The sequence below is a fragment of the Panthera pardus genome, unplaced genomic scaffold, assembly GCF_024362965.1.
Source record: "Panthera pardus isolate Hobbes unplaced genomic scaffold, ASM2436296v1 HiC_scaffold_24, whole genome shotgun sequence".
In the NCBI taxonomy this organism is placed as follows: Eukaryota; Metazoa; Chordata; class Mammalia; order Carnivora; family Felidae; genus Panthera; species Panthera pardus.
Window position 1 is genome coordinate 135,969,581 of NW_026526810.1, and position 22,899 is coordinate 135,992,479.

At 45.0% G+C, this 22,899-nt stretch overlaps 1 protein-coding gene across 7 annotated transcripts in view; it reads right to left on the reverse strand.

Moving 5' to 3' along the window:
* Positions 1 to 22,898, reverse strand: part of MOK (MOK protein kinase) — a 69,444-nt gene extending 46,546 nt beyond the window's left edge. For 6 of the 7 annotated variants that reach the window (XR_008417359.1, XR_002083716.2, XR_002083715.2 and 3 more), the window contains exon 1: positions 22,649 to 22,895. Coding sequence is in view for 2 of the 7 variants with exons in the window: in XM_019462300.2 (XP_019317845.2) it covers positions 22,649 to 22,655 (7 nt within the window). In the remaining 5 variants the exon portion in view is untranslated. Of the gene's footprint in view, positions 1 to 22,648 lie in introns of all 7 variants that reach the window. The other variant, XM_019462301.2, reaches the window with a different exon arrangement.
* Between the last annotated feature and the right edge of the window lies 1 nt (position 22,899).

The following is a 22,899-nucleotide window of genomic DNA, read 5'->3' on the forward strand; positions in this document are numbered from 1 at the left end:
AGTCGTTAAGAGATTAGGTCCGGAGAGTCCTGGTCACAAGGAGAAAGCTGTTTCCCTTTCTCTTTTTATCGTATCTATACGAGAAGATGGATGTTCGCTGAACTCATCATGGTAATCATTTCACAACATCCGTAAATCAAACCACTGTGCTGTGCGCCTTAAGCTGTGTGCCAATTCTTTCTCAATAAAACGGGGGACAAGAATAAACAGGATTTTCTCATGCTGAGAAACAAAAAAGAAGCTAGGCTACGTGTGGGCCCCGAGTACCGCTGCCCCTCTACTCTGGATCCCGTGGCGAGACGCACCCTGCAAGAACCGGACAGACGGACAGCCGGAGCAGCGGAGGCGGGCTCTCTAGCAGGTGCACCTGGGCACGGATGCGGGCGGGCTCTGGGCAGCCTCCGAGCATCCTCCTGAAAATCAGCCTCCCAGCCCACAGGAGGCCCAGCTGATCTGCGGCACGGCCCGATTTCCTGAAATCTGACAGCAGCTTCCCGGGCCTGGCTGCCCCCTGCCACCCACCATCACCTCGGCACAGCCTCTGATTCACTATGTTAAATCCCACAGTATCTGAAAGACCCAGAACGGTTTCTGTTTTCCTGGCTGAACTCTGACAGATGCAGAAATAAGGATCTTGAGATGAGGTGCTGCTGGGAACAAAAATCTAAAAACAAAATGCAGTCCGGCGGCAGGCAGCAGGCTGGGGCGCTGGAGAGCCTGGCGCCAGAGCAGGGTCCCCCGGGCCCGCAGGCCTCTGGAAGGTGGAAGGGGCAGGGCTGTGGGCTGTGTTGGATACTACTGACCGCCTGAGCACATTCTTTCCAGACAACAATGAGCTCAGGAGAGAAACGCTACTTTTCAAGAAGCAATGGAAGGAATGAGAAAAACCCAGAAAGGAAAAGTCTAACTGGGATGAAAAGCTTCTGCAGCCCAAATAATAGGAGAGTAACATTGTACAGTCATGTTGAGACTGCCCGGTGACACAAATGGTTCTTCCTTGCGCTGACATCTCAGCCAGGCCCTGGTTTCAGAGAGCCTCGAGGGAGGTCCCGGAGACGGAGGCAGAGACGCAGAAAGTGGGGCCAAGAAGAAATAGGGCAAGCTTTGCAACTGTGTCTCGCAAAGAACCTTCAGTGTGGAGCTGACCGGAAGCAAACAGATCAGAAACCTACGCGACAGACCTGGGCCAAAAGAAGCCTGTCTGTCCCCTCTGGGTCCCAAACCTACCTAAGCACAGAGCAGGCTTTTAAAACAGCACAACTCCGGGGCGCCTGGGTGGTGCAGTCGGTTGGGCGTCCGACTTCAGCCAGGTCACGATCTCACGGTCTGTGAGTTCGAGCCCTGTGTCAGGCTCTGGGCTGATGGCTCAGAGCCTGGAGCTTGTTTCCGATTCTGTGTCTCCCTCTCTCTCTGCCCCTCCCCTGTTCATGCTCTGTCTCTCTCTGTCCCAAAAATAAATAAACGTTGAAAAAAATAAATAAATAAAACAGCACAACTCCAAAGAAGGCCATCCTCAATGCCTCTCTTCGTAATGCCTGGGTGAATTCTGGTTTGTTCAAAACCAACAACAAAAGACACTCTTTTTTTTAGAAGTGGTGTTTTTCAGAAATTATGCGTTTACAAAGGAAAAAAGTCCTTGCTTGTTAACAAGAAATACTGTAGTGTTGCCAGGTGAAACGGTAAGAGGCCTGGGATTACTTTAAAATGCTCCTGGGAAAAAAAAGTGGGGGGTGCTGGGGTGGCTCAGGGCTCAGTCGGTTAAGCGTCCCACTTGTGATCTCGGGGTCATGAGTTCAAGCCCCACATTGGGCTCACGATGGGCATGGAATCTACTTAAAAAAAAAAAAAAAGAAACATGGGGGGCGCCTGGGTGGCTCAGCCGGTTAAGCATTCAACTTTGGCTCAGGTCACGATCTCACGGTTCACGCGTTTGAGCCCCCCCTTGGGCTCTGTGCTGTTAGCTTCGGATCCTCTGTCTCCCTCTCTCTGCCCTTCCCCTGCTCCTGCGCGCACTCTCTCCCCTCTGAAAAATAAACGTTGAAAAAATTTTTTAAAGGAAAATGCTCCTACACGTTCCCATTTGCCACTGCTGCAAACGTACGCTGGGACGGTCATTCGGAGTGCAATTTGACGACATCTATTAAATCCGTACGACATTCATACCCTTTGACACAGCAACTGCTGCTGTGGAACCTCCCCTGGAAAAAACACTTGCTCAAGTATGTATGTATACAAGGATGTTAGTTCAACATTATTTCACAGGGAAAAACTGATGCCCCCCAATGCAGAACTAGATAACTTACGCGTGCTTTATCCGTACAACGGAATATATTTAAAAGACCGACACAGATGATGTCCTTAAAGACAATACACTTAGTGGCTCTCTCTCTCAGGGGAAAGGTTACGAGTGTCTAAGTTAGATATTTTCCATAATGAGAGCACCATTTTATTAAAAAGCAATAATAAAAACTAAAAGCTCCAGAAAAAAAAAAAAAAGTGGTGGGGATAACAACAGCAAAATGTTATCACTGTTGAAACTAGGTGACAGATACACATGAGGCTTCACTATATCATTTCCTCTACTTCTGGCGTGCTTGAAATTTTCCATAATAAAAAGTGAGAATAAAGAAACAAAGGGGCGCCGGGTGGTTCAGTTGGTTGAGTGTCCGACTCCTGATTTCGGCTCAGGTCACGATCCCAGGGTCGTGAGATCGAGCCCCAAGTGGGGCTCTGCACTGAACGTGAAGCCTGCTTGAGATTCTCTCTTTCTCCCCTGTGCCCCTCTCCCCCGCTCATGGGCTCTCTCGAAATAAACAAGTGAGATAAAATTAAAAAATAAAAAACTGAAAACAGGAGCGCCTGGCTGGCTCAGTCAGTGGAGCAAGCGACTCTTGATCTCTGGGTTGTGGGTTCGAGCACTGCATGGAATGTAGAGATTATTTAAAAAAAATAAAATCTAAAAAAAAAAAAAGTAGAAAAGAGGCAGTGGTGGTCGCTGCAGTGGTGGCACAAAGAGAGTCGGGAGGGGGAAGAAGGGAAAAAGAAGACCTCCCCCATGTGACCTGGCAGGTTCATGCCCCTGACTAGCCAGGACAGAAATGATCCCCGGAAACCTCAGCAGATAAAGAGGATGGAAAACCCCCAGGAAAGACTCCCAACGGGGAACACCCACACAGGACTTCACATGAACAGGAAACACAACTTTCTTATGTAAAGCCCCTGAGATTTTGGGGTTCTTATTTATCCATTACAGCACCTAGTAAGTATTGCCCTAACATACTTGATATATAAATATCACAATTTATAAAACAAAGAGAACAATAGACTCTTGAGAATTTGTATTTGCGAGATTTCACCTTAAAAAATCATCTCTTTGGAGCATCTGGCCGGCCTAGTCAGTGGAGCCTCCGACTCTTGATCTCGGGGTAGTGAGTTCAAGCCCCACGTTGGGTGTAGAGACTACTTTTTTAAAAAATCACCTTTTAAATAAATATTCAATGACTTTAGTTACAAAAATTCAACCTACACCAAATTTTCAGAACAAGTTCCTATCTGTCTGAGATTTTACCTACTCACAAGTTACGAAGTTAGCCTGTGACTGTCCCAAGTACTGGCAAAAGACACAGCTTTTGGGATCAGAGACAAAGGACCTTATGACTCATGGTGCAACGAGGCAGAGGAGCATCAGCATATTTACATTGGTTTCCCTGCCCGGAAGTCTCATGGCGGTGACCTGATGGGCCCAGAGGACACCTGCACAGCAATGGGCTGCTTTACAGGAGAGGAACCCAGGGCCAATGGCCAAGCACTTTTTTTCTTTTTTAGTTTATTTATTTTGAGAGAGGGAGGGAGGGAGAGAGAGAAAGAGAACAAGCAGGGAAGGGACAGAGAGAGGGAGGGAGAGAATCCCAAACAGCCCCCATGCTGTCAGCACAGAGCCCGATGCAGGGCTCGAACTCACACACTGTGAGACCATGACCGGAGTGAAATCAAGAGTCGGACACTCAACCGACTGAGCCCCCCAGGCACCCCTGGCCCAGCACTTTTTGAACGAGCAGACATAGGATGGATAAGTCTTGCAAGAACTTTTGGGAAGCTCAGGGAGCCGGCAAACTGTTTTGCCTCACGGTTCATTAGAGTGTTAATACAAACAACTGCTTTTACTGACATACAGCATCAGGTATGGTGTTATTCCTACGTATAATTATTCATATATACGTAATGTTGATCTTGATGCTACTTTTCAATCTTACTCCAAATATCAATTTCGGTGTGCATTTTCAAATGTCTTAGCTTCAGGTCATGCAAAATGAGAAAATCCTATTTGCAATTACATAGTTGCAGAAATTGGAGAAAATGCCTTTCCCCAAGAACAGCATCTAGCCATGTTACTCCCCTTCAAACTACCATACACTGCACGGTAGTTAACAGCCACGGGAAGAAATAAGTGCCTAGAACTACTGTGCGTATGTCAGACGGTCAACAACTCCTGAAGGGAATGACTGAAGAAACAACTGTGAAAGCTTCTCACAAAAATTTATTTTCCAAAGATGATTTCTGGAAAGGAGATACAAAGCACTAAGGGTACGTAGTGAGTTGAATGGTGGACCCCGAAAGATACGCCCTCATCCTAACCCCTGCCATCCCCGACTGTTACCTCATTTGGAAGGTCTTTGCAGGTGTAATTGAGTTAAGGGTCTTGACACGGGAACATCCTGGATATCCACATGGACCCTGAATCCAATGGCAAGTGTACTTACAAGAGACACACAGAGAAAGCAGAATGGTGGTTGCCAGGCGCCGGAGGGAGGGCGAAATGGGGAATTGTGACTCAATGGGTACAGAGTCAGAGGCATGCAAGATAAAAAAGTTCTGGAGATTGTTGTAGAACAATGGGTGCACAGTTTGCAGTACCATAAACATAAAAGTGTATTAAGAAAGTAGAGCTGGGGCGCCTGGGTGGCTGGGTCGGTTAAGCGTCCGACTTCGGCTCAGGTCACGATCTCGCGGTCCGTGAGTTCGAGCCCCGCGTCGGGCTCTGTGCTGACCGCTCAGAGCCTGGAGCCTGTTTCGGATTCTGTGTCTCCCTCTCTCTCTGCCCCTCCCCTGCTCATGCTCTGTCTCTGTCTGTCTCAAAAATAAATAAATGTTAAAAAAAAAAAGAAAGTAGAGCTCATGTCGTTGTTTTCACCACAATAAAAAAAAGAGAGAGAGAGATACACACATAGACACAAAAGGGGAGGCCATGTGAAGACGGAGGCAGAGCTCTGGAAGCTGCTGGAAGCTGCCAGAAGGGGCCAGGAAGGACCCGCCCCTGCAGCCTCCCGAGGAAGCACCGTCCTGCCGACACCTTGATTTCAGACTTCTGGCTCCAGAACTGGGAGAGAAGACATTCCTGCTGGATTGAAGCCACCCAACTGGCAGTAATGTGTCGCGGCAGCCCCAGAGTGCACAGGTGAGGTGAAACTGATATTTTTTCAATCTAAGGAAAACGTTTTTTTCCATTAAAGGAAAGCATTTTCTAAGCATAACAATGTAAGCGGTCACTCTGAAGAGACGCATATATTTGACTACATAAAAACGTAAAACCTGAAGAAATGCTCTTTTTAATGGTTAAATGAATTACGAAAAAGCCACACGCAGGAATGTTATACAGCAGACAACAGGAGTGAGGTAGCTCTGTAGCCTGTGATGGGGAAGAACCTTTGGAGACGGAGTATCGACGAAAAGACAGATTATGGAAAAACATGTCAACTGTGTTAACGTTTGCAAAAAAAACAAAATGAAAGAAAGGGAAGTATTCGCACGGTGCCAGCAGAATGGCTCCCCACCAGTGTCCGTGGCCCTGGAACCTGTGAATGTCAGTCTGCGTGGCAGGAGGGAGTTCAGGTTGCGGGAGGAGGGGCGCCGGCCGGGGGAGGGGGCTCATCCGCTGAGCGTCTGGCTCTCGGTTTCGGCCCAGGTCATCATCTCACGGTTCTCGGGATCGATCCCACATTGGGCTCTGTGCTGACAGAGTGGCGCCCACTTGGGATTCTCTCTCTCCCTCTCTCTGCCCCTCTCTCACCTGTGTGTGTGCACGCACTCTCTCTCTCAAAATAAATAAACTTTAACAAAAATTTTAAAGATTGCAGAAGGAATTGTTAAGGTTGCCAGTGAGCTGACCTTAAGGAAAGGTCCCTAAACTTCTCAGGTGGGCCAATGTAGTCACAAGCGCGGTGAGCTGAAGAAGGCACAGGGGACAGAGTCAGAGACTAGAAGGTGTGACAGTGCTGACTTTGAAGAAGTGGAAGAGGTGACGAGTTGAGGAACACAGGTGGTCTCTAGAAGCTAGAAAAGGCCAGGAAACGGGTGCTCCTTCAGAGCCTCCAGAAGCTTGATTTTAGTTCAGTGAGACTCGCTTCAGACTTCTGGCCTCCAGACCCTCATAAATTTGTGTTGTTTTAAGCCACTGAGTTTGTGACAGTTTGTTACAGCAGCAATGAAAAACTAAAACACACAGACATATTTATGCTCATCTATACATAGAAGGAACTAGAAGGAACATAAGAAAGTGCCAAGTGGTGACCTCACAGGGGAGGAAGTCTAGACGGCTGGAGGATAGGAGAAAGGAGACTCACCTTTCACCATATAACCACCTACGCTTTTTACATTATACTTTTTATTTGTATTCTGCTTGTAAAAATAATTCAAGGGATAATGCTGTATTTTCCTCATGGTTGCTTTAAGGACGATAGATTATGAAATTAAAAACCAAGCATTTATTTAATACGCCCTTAAAGCAAATGGCAATCTACGAAATAAAAATTTACAAGAAAATTCAAAATAACAGAACGTAAGATGCCATTCCACACCCATTAGAATGGCTAGAATCAAAAAGTAAGAGAATGACGAGCGTTGGTATGGATGTGGAGAAGGGAGAGCTCTGATACGTTGCTGGTGGAAATGTCAAATGGTCCAGCCGCCATGGAGGACAGTTCAGCACTGTGGAAAACAGGCTAGCAATTCTTCAAGGTGTTACACAGTTACCCCACGACCCAGCAATTCTACTTCCAGGTACACACTCAAGAGAAATGGACAATTAGGTCCCAATAATAACCTGTACACAAATGTCCACAGAAGCCTCACTCGTAACAGCCAAAGATGCAAGCGACTCGTATGTCCGTCGGCTAAAGAACGGATACACAAAATATGGTCTATGCACACAGTGGAAGATTATTCAGCCACAGAAAGGAACGACATCCTGACACAAGCTACATCATGGATGAACCTAGAAAACGATATAAGAGAAGCCAGACACAAAAGGCCATTTACATGAAGTGGCCAGAATACACAAATCCACAGACACAGGGTACAGATTTGGGTGGGGGATGAAAACGTTTTAACAGATTATTATGATGGGTGTTGCACAACTCAGTAAAAAACAAAAAACAAAAAACCTAAAATCACCGAACTATGCGCTTTTTTTTTAACATTTATTTATTTTCAAGAGAGTGAGAGCACATAAGCACACACATGCACACAGGAGGGACAGAGAGAGGCGGACAGAGGATCTGAAGCAGGCTCTGTGCTGACAGCAGAGAGCCCGATGCAGGGCTTGAACTCGTGATCTGTGAGATCGTGACTTGAGTTAGAGTTGGACACTTAACCAACTGCGCCACCCAGGCATCCCTGAATTGTACACTTTAAATGTGTGAACTTTATAGTATGTATTTCATATCTCGATAAAAATGTTAAAACAAACCCGTGGCATTAGAAGTCAGAACAGCAGTTACCCTTGGGAGGCGGTGTGATTGGAACGGACCCAAGGGAGCTCTCAGGATCCTCGTAATGCTGTTTCTGATCTTGGCGCAGGTTACATGGGCATGTTCACTTCATATATGTAAGTGGATCCACACAGTTCAAACCTGTGTAGTTCAAGGGTCAACTTGGTCCTGGCATTATATTACACCAAGGCAGAAACAAACAAACAACAGCAAAAATAAAGAAAGCTTCGGGCAATGGACTATTGTTATTTTAGTATTAAGACTATTCCATTAGTAGATAAGGAAATCTGCACATGAAAAGCCAATGTGCAGCAAAAGACCTTGACAGAAGCCAAGTCTCACAACTGGCCTGCGTTACAAGAAAGAAAAGGGTGGGCCACCAGACCACAAAGAGCCTCCCTGCATAACAGAAGGGAGAAATACCCGAGGATATTGTCTTCAGACTAGCATTTTCCAAACTGAGTTCCACAAAACACTAGTACCTCTCAAATCCTAATGGGTATTCCATAAAAGAAGGTTTCATGAGCAATGAAAGTTAGGAAATGCGGGGTTAAATAAGGAGAACCATGTCTGACTGCAGGATTCCTTGAATACGTGGGGAGTCTCCAGGGTAAGGAAGGGCAGTGGGGAGGGGAGGTCGGGTGCAAAACCAGGTTTGTGTCCAAAGCATGCCAGTTAACACCCCCAAGGCTGCTCAAGATCCCCAAACTGAAGATCTGTAAACTAAGTTATTAGAATTCCTTTTGTCCAAGTCTTCCTTGAACAAAAAAAACGAACTGATCTAGCTCCCAGCAAGGCAGGATTTCAAAACCATTCTGCCAGTTTTTACAGTTCTTCCCACTGCCCTTCTAAGAGAAGTTGGCTAAAGAAAGAGGACAGGGGCACCTGGCTGGCTCAGTCAGTAGAGCATGTGACTCTTGACCTTAGGGTTGTGAGTTCGAGCCCCACATTGGGTGTGGAGCCTACTTTAAAAAAAAAAAAAAAAAGACAGGGGACTGTCCCCAGTGGAGTCTTCAGGACAGAGGTGTCAGATTCCTCCCAACAAAAAACAGAAGCTGTAACTTGCTGGACAGCCACAGCTTAACTAAACCCCAGAGCCCCTCTGAAACAGGGACCTGCCCACGAAGTCCTGGAACCAGACAAAAAAGTATCTCCTGAGAAGCTGTTCAAAGCAAACTGACCCAAATACAGACCCTGTAAGCTTATACCTCTACTGTGTCCAAGTTTGGAACTTCATATAAACAATTTGACAAATCTCTTGAGGAGCCTCCAAACTTTGTGGTAAAATTCAACCAGTCTGATCCTTTCATTGAGTAATACGTCCTTCTGCCTGCAGGAAGAGCCCATCCTGACCTACCTAACCCCACTTTTACCAGTCAAGGAACAGGTGCTGCTTAAGAACACAAATCTTTCTCTTAGACAGACTAGGCCATAACGCCCATAAATTTCCCTACAAGGAAACACAGTCTATTATTGGGCAGAAAAGAGTTCACATGGCAGGCCTAAAATTACTCTCCTCAGAAAGGTCTGCTTGCCCTGCAGAGCAAAGGAAACAATCAACAAAATGAAAAGGCAATGTACAGAACGGGTTGAAGTTACTGGCAAATGACATATCCAATAACGGGTTAACATCCAAAATATATAAAGGACTTTTAAAATTCAATACCCAAAACACAAATAATTCAATTTAAAAATGGGCAGAAGATGGGTGCCTGGGTGGCTCAGTTGGCTAAGCATCTGACTCTTGATTTCGGCTCAGGTCATGATCTCACCATTTGTGAGTGGGAGCCCCGCATCCAGCTCTGTGCTGACAGTGTGGGGCCTGCCTGGGAATCTCTGTCTACCTCTCTTTGCCCCTCCCTGCCTTTCTCTTTCTTAAAAATAAATAAATATTTTAAAAAGTAAAAACAAAAATGGGCAGAAGACACGAACAGACACTTTGCCAAAGAAGACATCCAGATGGCCAACAGACACATGAAAAGATGCTCATCATCGTTCATCACCAGGGAAATACCAAATCAAAGCCACAATGAGACCTCACTTTACACCTGGCAGAATGGTTAAACTCAACAACACAAGAAACGACAGGTGTTGGAGACGTGGAGAAAAAGGAACCCTCCTGCACTGTTGGTGGGAAGGCAAACTGGTATAGCCACTCTAGAAAACAGTGTGGAGGCTCCTCAAAAAGTTAAAAATAGAGCTACCCTACGATCCAGCAATCACACTATTGAGTGTTCACCCAAAGAATACAAAAACACAAATTTAAAAGGAGGGGCGCCTGGGTGGCTCACTTGGCTAAGCGTCCGACTCTTGATTTCAGCTCAGGTCATGATCTCATGGCTTTGCACTGTGTACCCTGCTTGGGATACTCTGTCTTCCTCTCTGCCTCTCTTCTGATCTCTCTCTCTCTCTCAAAAATAAACATTTAATAAATAAATAAATAAATAAATAAATAAATGGATACATGCACCCCTATGCTTACAGCAGCATGATTTACCATAGCCAAGATATGGAAGCGGCCCAAGTGTCCACGGATTGATGAATTTAGGATAAAGAAGAGGTGATATATACATGTAACAGAATATTATTCAGCCATAAGACAGAATGAAATGTTATCATTTGCAACAATGTGGATGGAGCTAGAGAATATAACGCTAAGTGAAATAAGTCAGTCAGAGATAGATAAATACCACATGATTTCACTCATATGTGGAATTTAAGAAACAAATGAACAAAAGGAAAAGAGAGAAGGACAAACCAAGAAACAGACTCTTCTCTATAGAGAACAAATTGATGGTTATCAGAGGGGAGGTGGGTGCCGGGGAATGGGTAAAACGGAATGGGGATTCAGGAGTGCACCTGTGATGAGCACAGGTGACGTATGGAAGTGTTGAATCACCATATTGTACACCTGAAACTAATATCACACTTAACTAACCGGACTTAAAAACTTAAAGAAAAACAAGAGAAAGGTCTGCTTGTAAGGCTGGCCCTTGGCTGCCATCTGGGAACCTGGATTTCGGGAGGGTTCCAGCATTCTCTAAACGATGAGTGGCTCACTGTGCCTCAACTGTTCATGAACTTGGTTTATGCTGAATCTGCTTTCCTTCTGGGAGTCTGGAATTTTGTTATGTGCTGGGAAGAGGATGCCTACATTATCAGCTCCCAGTAAAAACCCTAGGTCTCTAATGAGCTTCCTTGATAGAAAATGTTTCACATCTGTTGTCACGACGTGCTGCTGGAGGATTAAGCGAGTTCTGTGTGACTCCACCGGGAGAGGACTCTTGGAAGCTTGTGCCTTGTTTCCTCTAGACTTTGCCACATGCCCCTCTTTCCTTTGTCAATCTTGCTCTATAGGCTCCCGTTGCAGTAAATCACAGCCATGAGTAAAACTAGATCCTGAGTCCCGTGAGTCCTCCTAGCAAATCACAGAACCTAAGGGTGGTCTTGGGAACCCCCTGCCCCAATGCCATTTATGCCACACTTCGGCCTAAATGAGTTAAACATCCCTGGCAGTATGACTAAATCATTGTGGATGTCAACGAAGACTTATTAGCACCAGCCATGCACTGCAGACACAAAGATCGATAAGACATGATCCCTCACCTTGTGGACTTACAGTACGCCCCCATGTCCCTAATTTTGAGGCCTTTTCTTTTAGAAAAGAGAGGGAGAGAGGAAGAGCCACCCCCACATTTAGATAATATTAAAGGTCAGATTAGTAAGTACATGTGCATGATATTGACTACGTAGTACTTTATTTTTTTTTATTTTTTTTAACATTTATTTATTTTTGAGACAGAGAGAGACAGAGCATGAAAGGGGGGAGGGTCAGAGAGAGAGAGGGAGACACAGAATCTGAAACAGGCTCCAGGCTCTGAGCAGTCAGCACAGAGCCCGACGCAGGGCTCGAACCCACGGACAGTGAGATCGTGACCTGAGCCGAAGTCAGACGCTTAACCGACTGAGCCACCCAGGCGCCCCAAGTACGTAGTACTTTAGATTCTGATCTCCCAGGACCCACCTGGAGGGCCTCAAAGCAAATGTCTTTCCCTCCTTCTGTGTGCACCCTGTCCTCTCTTCCAGAACAACTCATGTTCCACTTTGCACCTTCTCCCAGGAAGGCCATAGACTCCTTAAAGGCAAGGTCTACAATCTATTCTCTTTGTGCCCTACACATACTCAACAAATGAACAGAGACAATGCCTGTTCATATGCCTCTTAATCTATTATTTCTAGAGTCCCCTGCACATACTCTGCAGGGGGAACTTCACTGACCAGCGAATCACAAAATTACTACTATTGGCTAGCTGGCAACCAATCCTTTTCTATCCACCTCCATCTTTAAATGCCAGGTATCTGCAATCACACTGAGAGAGACCCGATGTCCCTTAGGTTACCTCCTTTCCCAAGTCAGACCATCCGTATACATGCACCAGTGAGATTAAAAAGATAAGGATAAGGTGGCCGGAAGGCTCCTTCAACTACCTTCTAAAAGTTTCACAGTCCTCAAATAAGCTGTCTTTTACAATATGTTTCTCCCAACTACATGCCAAGAAATGATGCGTAAGGTAAATTCAGCCTTACCCACAACCAGGTCCCAGAAAACATAAAAAACAAACAAAACCAAGCTAGGTGATCATAGCTAACGTTGTTGTGCACTGACCATATGGCAAGCACCGCTTTTAAAAAAATAAACTTTTAACCTCAGAGTAATTTTAGATTTATGGAAAAATTGTAAAGATGATAAAGAGAATTCCCATATTCCACATGTCCAGTTTCCCTATAATTAACATCTTACATTTGGCACAATTAATAAACCCATATTGATACATTATGATTAACTAAAGGTCATGCTTTATTCAGATTTCCTTAGCTTTTACCCCATATCCTCTTTCTGTCCAGGATCCCATCTAGGACAGCACTTTACATCAGTTGTATCTCCTCAGACCCCTGGTGGCTGTGACAGTTCCTCAGGCTTTTCTTGTCTTGTGACATCGACAGTTTTGAAGAGTACTGGTCAGGTATTTTGTAACATGACCTTCTACTGGAATTTGCTGTTTTCTTCTGATTAGACTTGGGTTATGGGTTTGGGGAAGAAGATCGAAGTGCTGTGGTGCCATTTGAGCACATCAATCTGGGGCCCATGCTATCAACACGGCTTGTCACTGGTGATGTTGACCCGGATCACCAGGCCGGGGTAGTGTCTGTCAGTTACTCCACGGCAAAGTGACTTTCTCCCCACCCCCTCTGTACTGTGCTCTTTGGGAAAAGTCACCATGAGATCCTACACTTTGAGTGAGAAATAACGCTCCCCTCCTTGAGGGTGGAGCACCCACATAAGTCATTTGGAATTCTTCCACATGGGAGCTTGTCTACTGTCATTTACTTAGGTAATACTTGATATCAGTATGGACCCACCAACACTTATTTTATACTTTGGGAGACTCCAATACTATTTATTGTGTTGCTCAAGATGCTCCAGCTTTGACCACCGGGTGCCCACTCAGCTGGTTCCTGTGTCCCTTTGACACGCCCCCATCAACAAAGGATCTGTTTGTTTTTGAGTATTTTCTTACTTTCTGGTACTACGGAATCTTGCGTGCTCCCTGTCTCAGTCCTAGGACTAGCCATTTCTCCAAGAAGCCTCGATGCCTTTTACAGAATGGTATTTATTCATATTTATTGAACACCAAATCTGAGCACAAGGTGCCAGACACCATTTTACACTAAATCATCTCAACAGTCCCACCCAATAGGGTACCCCATTAGCCCTATCTTACAAATGAGGTCAAGCAGCCTGCCCAAAGTCACATCAGTAAGCGGTAGGGCAGGGCTTCCAACCCAGGGAGTCTGACTCCAGAAGCCCTTTCCTGACCACACTGCCCCTGCTGTCTCCCACGAGCAGAACACTATCACAAGGTGCCGACGAAGTCACTCCGATGCACTTACAAGAGCACTGACCTTGGCAAGAGATCATTTTCAGAATAACTGGCTTGGCTAACAAGGTCTGTGAGAAAGGCAGAGTCTGGGAGCCCCGGTGCCAATGATATAGGGACACAGTCTTGGTGTGAGGGGCAGCGAAAGCACGAACTCCAGCTGTGAGTGCCATAACCCTCACGACCACCGAGTACCGTCTGGTAACTTTCAAATTTCTGATACAGTCAGGCCATCAGGCAATCTGGTCACTCAGTATTCCCTGGTGTCACCTACACTGAGCGGTAGCTTCGTGCCTTTTACAACGTTAGATGCTTGTTTTACAAAGTGGGAATAACTAGGGTTTTTTTTCTTTTTTTTTTTTTTTTCTGTTTTAAGTTTGAGAGAGAAAGCATTGCGTGCACAAGCAGGGGAGGGGCAGAGAGACAAGGAATCCCAGGCAGGCTGCGTGTTCCACGCTGAGCCCAACTCGGGGCTTGAGCTCATGACCTTGAGATCATGACCTGAGCTGAAATCAAGAGCTGGCCGCTCAACCGAATGAGCCACCCAGGTGCCCCAACAACTAGCTCTTAAGACCTGTTCAAGCACATCCACCAGAATGGCTAAAATTGAAAAGGCTGTTAGTGCCAAGTGCCACATGAAGATGGGGACTCAACAGATCTCTCATATGCGGATAATGGGGATGAAAAACGGTATGGCCGTCTCTCTCCCTCTGTCTCTCTTCCCCGCTCGTGCTCGCTCGCTCTCTCTCTCTCAGAAAGAAAGAAAGAAAAAGCAAGCAAGCATTTGTGGGGCACCTGGGCGGCTCAGTTGGTTGAGCGTCGGACTCTTGGTTTCAGCTCAGGTCATAGATCGCGGTTTCATGGGTTTGAGCCCCACGTTGGGCTCTGCGCACCGACCACGCAGAGACTGCTCAGGATTCTCCCTCTCTCTGCCCCTCGTCCGCTCATGCTCTGTCTCTCTCAAAAATAAATAAACTTTAAAAAAAAATGCATCTGTGTATTTACCAGCCCTCCAGCAGGGGAGGGACTTTCACACAGAAGTTCAATGAACTGACAAAGAAGGAAGATATAGAGGTGAACCTAGCCACATGTTGTAACACGTTTACATCAAAAACTTAACAAAATGTAAAGGCAAACCGTGATCTGAGAAAATACGTGCAACAAATATGAGAATAGCTAATATATTTAATTGTAAAGACAAGTTACAAAAAAATACTAGTATCTTTCAAAGAAAATGGGCAAAAGAGCATAAGATGATTCACTTAAAAGATAAAAGTGGCTCGGGGTGCCTGGGTGGCTCAGTGGGTTAAGAGTCCAACTTCGGCTCAGGTCATGATCTCGCGGTTCCTGAGTTTGAGCCCAGAGTCGGTCCCTGTGCTGACAGCTCAGAGACTGGAGCCTGCTTCAGATTCTGTGTCTCCCTCTCTCTCTCTGCCCCTCCCCTTCTCTCTCTCTCAAAAATAAACATACATTTAAAAAATTTTTAATTAAAAAAAAAAAGGATAAAAGTAGCCAGTAGGGAAAACTATTGACACTTAGAGGAAAACAAAAAGAGCTGCCTTTTTTTTTTTTTTTTTGAAAGAGAGAGAGCGAGCGAGCAAGCAAGCAAGCAGGGGAGGGGCAGAGGGAGAGAGAAAGAGAATCTCAAGCAGGCTCCACGCGCAGTGCAGAGCCCGACGCAGGGCTCGACCTCACACCCTGGGATCATGACCTGAGCCGAAATCAAGAGTCGGACGTCCAACCGACTGAACTCCCCAGGAGCCCGCCCCCCCTTTTTAAATAAGAGACTGTTCCATCTGTCAAACTGGCAGAGGTGCGCAGCATGTGTATTCCACACTGGGGACAAGGCTGTGGTGGGGCAGTGGCCATGTGACGGCACAACTAACGGGGAAGGGAATGCGAACAGCAAGACCACCGAGAACATCTGCTACCTTGCCCAGAGATGACGGGCTTCCTGGGCAAAGGGTGTGTGACAGACTCTCACTTTCCAAGGAATCATTCTGTATGTGTGAATATCCTGCAGTAAACAGAAATTACTTAAGTTGGAAAAAGATATTAGAAAGAAAAGAGCCCATATCCTTTGGCTCAGCAATTCCACTTCCAGATTCTACCCCAAGGTACCAACAGAGACACAAAATTTATAGACAGAGATGTTCTTCATGGTGCCACACCAGTAAGAATGCTAAAAACTTAAAAATCTAATATCAAGGAATGATCTAATAATACTTTCAGCCACAAGCTGAAATGATGCTTTTGGGTTGCCTGGGTGGCTCAGTCAGCTAAGCATTTGACTCTGGCTCAGGCGATGATCTCTCAGGTCATGAGTTCGAGCCCCACGTCTGGCTCTGTGCTGACACCCTCAGAGCCTGGAGCCTGCTTCTGATTCTGTCTCCCTCTCTCTCTGCCCCTCCCCCGCTCATGCTCTCTCTCTCTCTCTCTCTCTCTCAAAAATAACCATTAAAAAAAATGATGCTTTCAAATAACATTTAATGATATAGGGAAATGTTCAGGCATAATTTAATGTTAAGTGAAAAAAGGATGGTAACCATATCATGCAAATAACACATACATGCAAGAAAAAGAATGGATATAAATATGTAAAATATTTTAAAGCACCTGTGTCTGGGTGGGATCAGTGATGACTTTAATTCTCCTCGTTATTCTTTTCTATATTTTTCAATGTTCACAGTGAATATATATTTCTTTAAGTGTGGACGGGCATGGGCATTCTCAAGAACTTTCAGAAATCAGGGAACTCGGCTAACCGCCGAAAGAAACTCAAGCTCAAAATGAACTGTCTTGAGACTACAATAGCAGTTTAAAGGGAGGCAGACGGGAAGCTTCCGGGAGGGAGGAAAACCAGTTACTTTCACAGTCGGGCTGTGGCCTGAGGTATTCGATTTGAGAAGGGAAGGGAAGTTTTACACAATAAATTCCAGTTTGTATTTCATCACAGACAGGTTAAATAGACTTACTTAGAACAGAACAAAACAAAACCAGTCAACTGTTTGCTTGAAAGTGGCTTAAGCACAAACTCAGAACGTGTGCCAACATCCCAAGCCGGCTCCAGCCCATCACGACGAGCAGGTGATAAGCAGAATCCAGGCTCCGGAGATGGCCATGGTGGATAAAAGGTCACTTATTTCCCCCACGACCCCTTCAATAGAAGGGCTGGGTGTAAATCAAGAATGAAACGCAGAGGACAGAAAAAAGAGAAACACCTTTATGGAAAAAAACAAAAACAAAAACCTAGCAAACGTATCTTCCTATTCTCTCCAGCGGGATCTGGTATATTTTCACAGGCCTTTAATTTAGACGAGGGACATTAAGAATACACAAAGCCCAACACCCGGCTGTGCTAGGAAAAAAAACAAAAAAAACAAAAAATCCTGCCCCACATTAAGGGGAATAGACAAAATAAACAGTCACCAAAAAACCCCCAAAACCACCCAGCCTCAAGGACAGAGGAATTACCTGATATAGCTGCCTGAAAGGGTAGAAAGAGGAAGGTAGATGAGGCTGTTGGCATTAAGATTCTATTCATTTTTATTAAACCAAGTCTTGTTTGTTTAAGTGGAATTTAAGCCTATTTAACGCATGAAAGTGGAGGTCAAATTCACTTTTTGTGAAAAGGGACACTTATCATGCTCAAATCCAAACATTTATATTTTAAGCACTGCTTCTAAAGATCTTAATCAAGGCAGGTGATAGGCATCAGCTATGGAGCGTCACCAGTGGAGGGATGAAAAGAATTGGGGAAGGTTAATTACGGAGCACAACTCTCAACTACAGTTGGAAGGAAGGGGATTCAGCTTCTAATTTCCACTCTCTATGACAGATTAAGTAACTCAAACCAAATTACTAAAACAAGGTCAGGAATCAAGGAAGAGGGCTGTACCCAATTAATTACTTGGTGTAGTAAAGAAAACCGTGACCTGAATTACCGAACATCACGAAAACACAAAAGGACATAAAATTATTCATAAACCCATAAACATTTTTCACTCAAATTGCAGCCTTTAACCCAGTAAGCCGACTGCTAGGAATGTATACCACTGGTAAACATGAAGAATTACAAAAAAAACAAAACAAAACAAACTATGTTCAAACATCCTCATTGAAGAATCATCCTAGAAAGCTACACTGAAACATATTTACTACAATCCCATATAGTGTGAGGCATCTGTTTAAGAGACACACACATATTCACACATACATATACAGATACATACATCTATGTATGTACACCTATGTATCTGTATATGTACACACACACACACACACACAATATGCAAAGATTTATGGAAGTACATCTGGGGCAATGTTAACCAGGACTGACTCTGTCAAGCAGAGGAGGGTCCCAAGACTAACTTCAAACCTTTCACTGCTTCGGTGTATCACAAAGCCAGTGTTACTTTTACTTAATTTTGTTTTAATTTAAAGAGAAAAAAGAAATAAAAAGTGGCTAGTTGATGCATCTATTTATAAAAACAGAAGGTGAGAGGCGCACTAGGAAGGGAGAGTGACACAAGAGTATTTGAGGTTTCCTGCGACTTTGGTTCTATAAAAATACATTTATGAGGGACACGAAGCTGAAGCGTCTGCAATAACAACAGATAATTTAAAAAATTCTCTGTGATATAATAGGAAAATGGTGACTGCCTTCAGAACACATAGGGTGTTTTCTCCTTTTATAGGTATGTTTTGAATAATCCATTGAAACGTTCAGACAGTAAAAAAAAAAAAAAAGGGCACTTGCACTAGGTTAGATAACAGTAAATTTCTTCCAAGTAAGGATCTGTCATTCTTTCCCCTTCTACACCCCTGCTTTCATCCACCGGGAGAGCAAGTAAGAACTCACTTATAATTATCACTTACCAGACACTGTGCTGTGAGCTTTACACAGCCGATCTCATTTAATCTTTGAAACGACCCTATAAAATAGGTATTCTTATGCTAAACAGGCACAAACAGGTTTATACTAACCAGGCTAGACGGAGTGTGGAGGAGCGCCTGGTTGGCTCAGTGGGTGGAGTGCACGACTCTTGATCTCCGGGTCGTGAACTCAAGCCCCACGTGGGGTGTAGAGATTAAAATGAAAGTCTTCTAGGGGCGCCTGGGTGGCTCAGTCGGTTGAGCGTCCGACTTCAGCTCAGGTCACGATCTCACGGCCCGTGAGTTCGAGCCCCGCGTCGGGCTCTGGGCTGATGGCTCAGAGCCTGGAGCCTGCTTCTGATTCTGTGTCTCCCTTTCTCTCTGCCCCTCCCCCGTTCATGCTCGGTCTCTCTCTGTCCCAAAAATAAACGTTAAAAAAAAAATTAAAAAAAAAAAAAATGAAAGTCTTCTACATCAATCAATCTATCCATCTAAGTGTGGAGGATTTTATTTTCGAAAGGTGGGAGCTTCTAGACAGCGCATGCCACAAGCTCGTCTTAGTACGTACCTGTGCCACTCCTCCATCAAGCGGTGCGATCTACGTTCTCTACGCTCAACTCTGGGGGATGCGGAGGGGACGCTATGACATTCCCGAGGTCAGAGAAGGTCATGCTGCTCCCACCTCGCACCCTTGGGACGCTGATCCTCAGAACCCAAGTGCCACCCCGCGAGGAAGGTCAAGGCACGTGGAGGCAGTAGCCTTCCAGCTGACAGGCCACGCGAAGGTCCCAGGGGACAGCCAGCGTCAGCCGCCAGACACGTGAGTGGCAAACTTCGGAGAGGACTCCAGCCCCAGCCACAATCCAGCTGCGACTGCAGGAGGGGATCCAAGTGAGGCCTGCCTAGCTGAGCCCAGGCCACCCACGGGACCACGAGAGATGAGTTTGTTGGTATCGCCAGCCACCAAGTTGGGGTGATTTGTCAGGAAGCAATCAATAACCAGAATAACGAAGAAAGAAAGGTCAGTGACCTGCGGGAGACCGCCATGTCTGCCCGGCTCTAAAGCCCATGCTCATAACAACTTTCCTGTGTTACTCCCTGCTCCCTACAACTGCATACGATGCAAAACAATAAGAAGGCCACCTTCACAGAATGCTCAGTAATACATCCCTAAACACGTGGGCCTTGCCTAGAAAACGAGGTAGAAAATACACGTAGAAAACCATAAAATGAAGACCAACATGATGACCTAGCGTTCCTGGCCCCACTCTGACCCCAGGCTAGGAGTCCAATTTCACCATTACTCACTTTTCCTATTCATTCTACTTCCATGACTCTGTCTCTGTGACTTCCTGTTCTGGAATATTTTTTCTCCATCGTTAAACATTTGTCAAGCATTGAATTGATCAGGATGTACACCCACGTGACAATAGGTTTCACCAGTACTCAGACTGGATTTTAAAGTAGAAGAATAAAGATGTAACACTAAACCAACTAATTGAACACTACCAACATGGCCATTTAAAAGAACATATCAAATAACTACCTACACTAAAAACCCACTACACTAAAAAAAAAAAAAAAAAAGACAAAAAACAAAAAACACTCAAAGGTTTAAAGGACATTTAAAAAATGCAAGTATTTACATACATAAAATGTTTATATGAGGGGCGCCTGCGTGGCTCAGTCAGTTAAGCATCAAACTCCTGATTTCAGCCCAGGTCATGATCTCACAGTTTGTGAGTTCAAGCCCTGTGTCGGGCTCTGCACTGACGGTGCAAAGCTTGCTTGGGATTCTCTCCTTCCTTCTCTTTCTCTGCCGGTGCTCGCTCTCTCTCTCTCAAAAATAAATAAACTTTAAAAAATAAATAAATAAAATGTTTTATGTATAATATGTGTTATTTATTGTTAAAGTATACAGTATATAATGCCAGCATTAACGTTTTAAAGGGGGGATAGGGGCACCTGGCTGGCTCAGTCAGTAGGGCCTGTGACTCAGGGTTGTAAGTTCTCAGGGTTGTAAGTTCAAGCCCCACGTTGGGTATAGAGACTACTTAAAAATAAAATCTTGGTGCACCTGGGTGTCTCAGTCGGTTAAGTGTCTGACCCCGGCTCAGGTCATGAGATCACAGCTTGCTTCGTGAGTTTGAGCCCCGCATCAGGCTCTCTGCTGTCAGCACAGAGCCCGCTTTGGATCATCTGTCCCCCTTTCCCACTTGTGTGCGTGCTCTCTCTCTCTCTCTCTCAAAATAAATAACTTTGAAAAAAATAAATTCTTATTAAAAATAAGTAAAAGGGGGGGATGGACACATTTACATAGGCTGATACAGATTACATCACATATACAGATACACATTTATATAAACAGACATAGACATAACTGAAACTGTAAGAGTGGTAGCCTCTAGCACAGGAGCAGGAGAGGTCTAAGAGGCAAAAGTGAATAAACGGAATGATCAAATGATCACAGCTAACTTCAACAAAACTGGAGACACACTGACGGAGACACAACCTCACCTCTGACATATTTTTGACCAAAATATTTAAGCGAAAGCTAATCATGAGGAAACAATCAGATAAATCCAAATTGAAGGCCGTTCTGCAAAATCCATGGTCTGAATTCTTAAAAAAATGCCATGAAAGACACAGAAGGCAGAACAGTCTGCCAGTTTAAAGGAGGCCAAAGAGATATGACAACAAAATGCGATTTGTGCTTTTTGACTGGATGCCAGAAAAAATAAAAACACCTATAATGGATGCTATTGGGATAACTGGGAAAATTTGAAATATAGGCTGCATATTGGATAAGAGTACTATATATATCAAGATGTTGTTTGTACTGTGATTATGTAAAATGTCACTGTTCTTAGTAGATACCTGCTGAATTATTAGTGGTGAAAAGGACTGGTGTGCACTAACTCAAAACGCTCAGCGAAATAAACACTACATAATTTAGAGTGTGCAAGTAAGCAGGCACACAAAAGGCAAAATGGTGCATTTAGGTGAAAGATTTATAAACAATGAATTCTTCTTGCAACTTTCATACAGATTCAAAATTCTGACAGTAAATAGTTGGGAAGGAAAAAAGGAAAAAAATATGTGTATATGAGTCCACACTATAAGTAAAAATGCAAATAAAACCTTTTGTAGGCCTTGTGTTCTAACTACAGCTTTGGGTGCATTAATGAAAAAGAAAAACCTGTAAACAATAGCCCAAAAGAAAATAAGAATGTCTTGTAAAGTATGAACGGGGTAAATTATTTTAAATATCTTTGTTTCACAATTTATGCCATAATCAATTACCAATGGACACTTAGGGTACAATGCAAATTTCACATTGCAAGTATACGTAATTAAATCTTTTCACAGCAAAGGAGGTCCGAATTTTTCCATACCTCTAGCAGAAATACACATCTGTACAGTAATGTGTAAAAAAAAAAAAAAAAAAAGCCCATCCAGGTTGGTTGCAGTTCAGTTACTCATAATCCACAAATCCAAGCATAGGTAAAAATTTTACCGTTACATTTTCTAGGACGACCACTTCATTTCCCAACTTCCCAGTAACACTTTCACCAAAAGGTTGTTTCAAAATCCCTATAAAAATAGTTCCAATAAAAACACTACTGTTTGACCCCAAAAATAAAATAGCCCATCTTTCCTCTCATTTTTCCCTAAACCGATGTCATTAAAGGGCAGAAAGGCACACAGTAACCGCTCACTACCTTACTGCCGAATGTTCAAGAATCCCAGTTTCAGTCCAGCGTGCGACAACAACAAAACCTTCAAAACTTGTTACATAACCTCCACACCAAAATATGCCTGGGAGGTCTGGGGCTGGGGGTGGGGGGGTCGCTCTGAGACCCCACCGCCCCCAAGCCCGCCTCGAACCCCCGGGGGCGCCGGCTTCTGACAGCCCAGGGAAGTTCGGGGTCCCCACACGCTGCGCCTTCCCGGCCTGCCGAGTGGACCCACCACCCTGGTGACCAGACCCTGCCCCTTCGTACCCTCCCAACTCCCCGACCCCCGCCGTTCGCCCTCGCGTCCCCGCCCCTCCCCGGCCCCGCTCACTCTTCATCCTGGATGCGGAAGCCGACGACAAGCCCTTGCCGACACTGGACGGAGAAGAAAGGGGCAGAAAGGGAGACCCCCTGGCTTCCACTCCTGTGAGGCAGGGTCCCGAACCAGGACCTACGCGCTGGCTCCTCGACAGAGAGCGTTAGGATCCAGCCGCCATGTTGTATCGCTGTCACCCTAGCAACCATCAGGCCCCGGACGCCCCGAGGCCGCCTCCCGCGCGTGCGCAAAACACCATCTCCGCA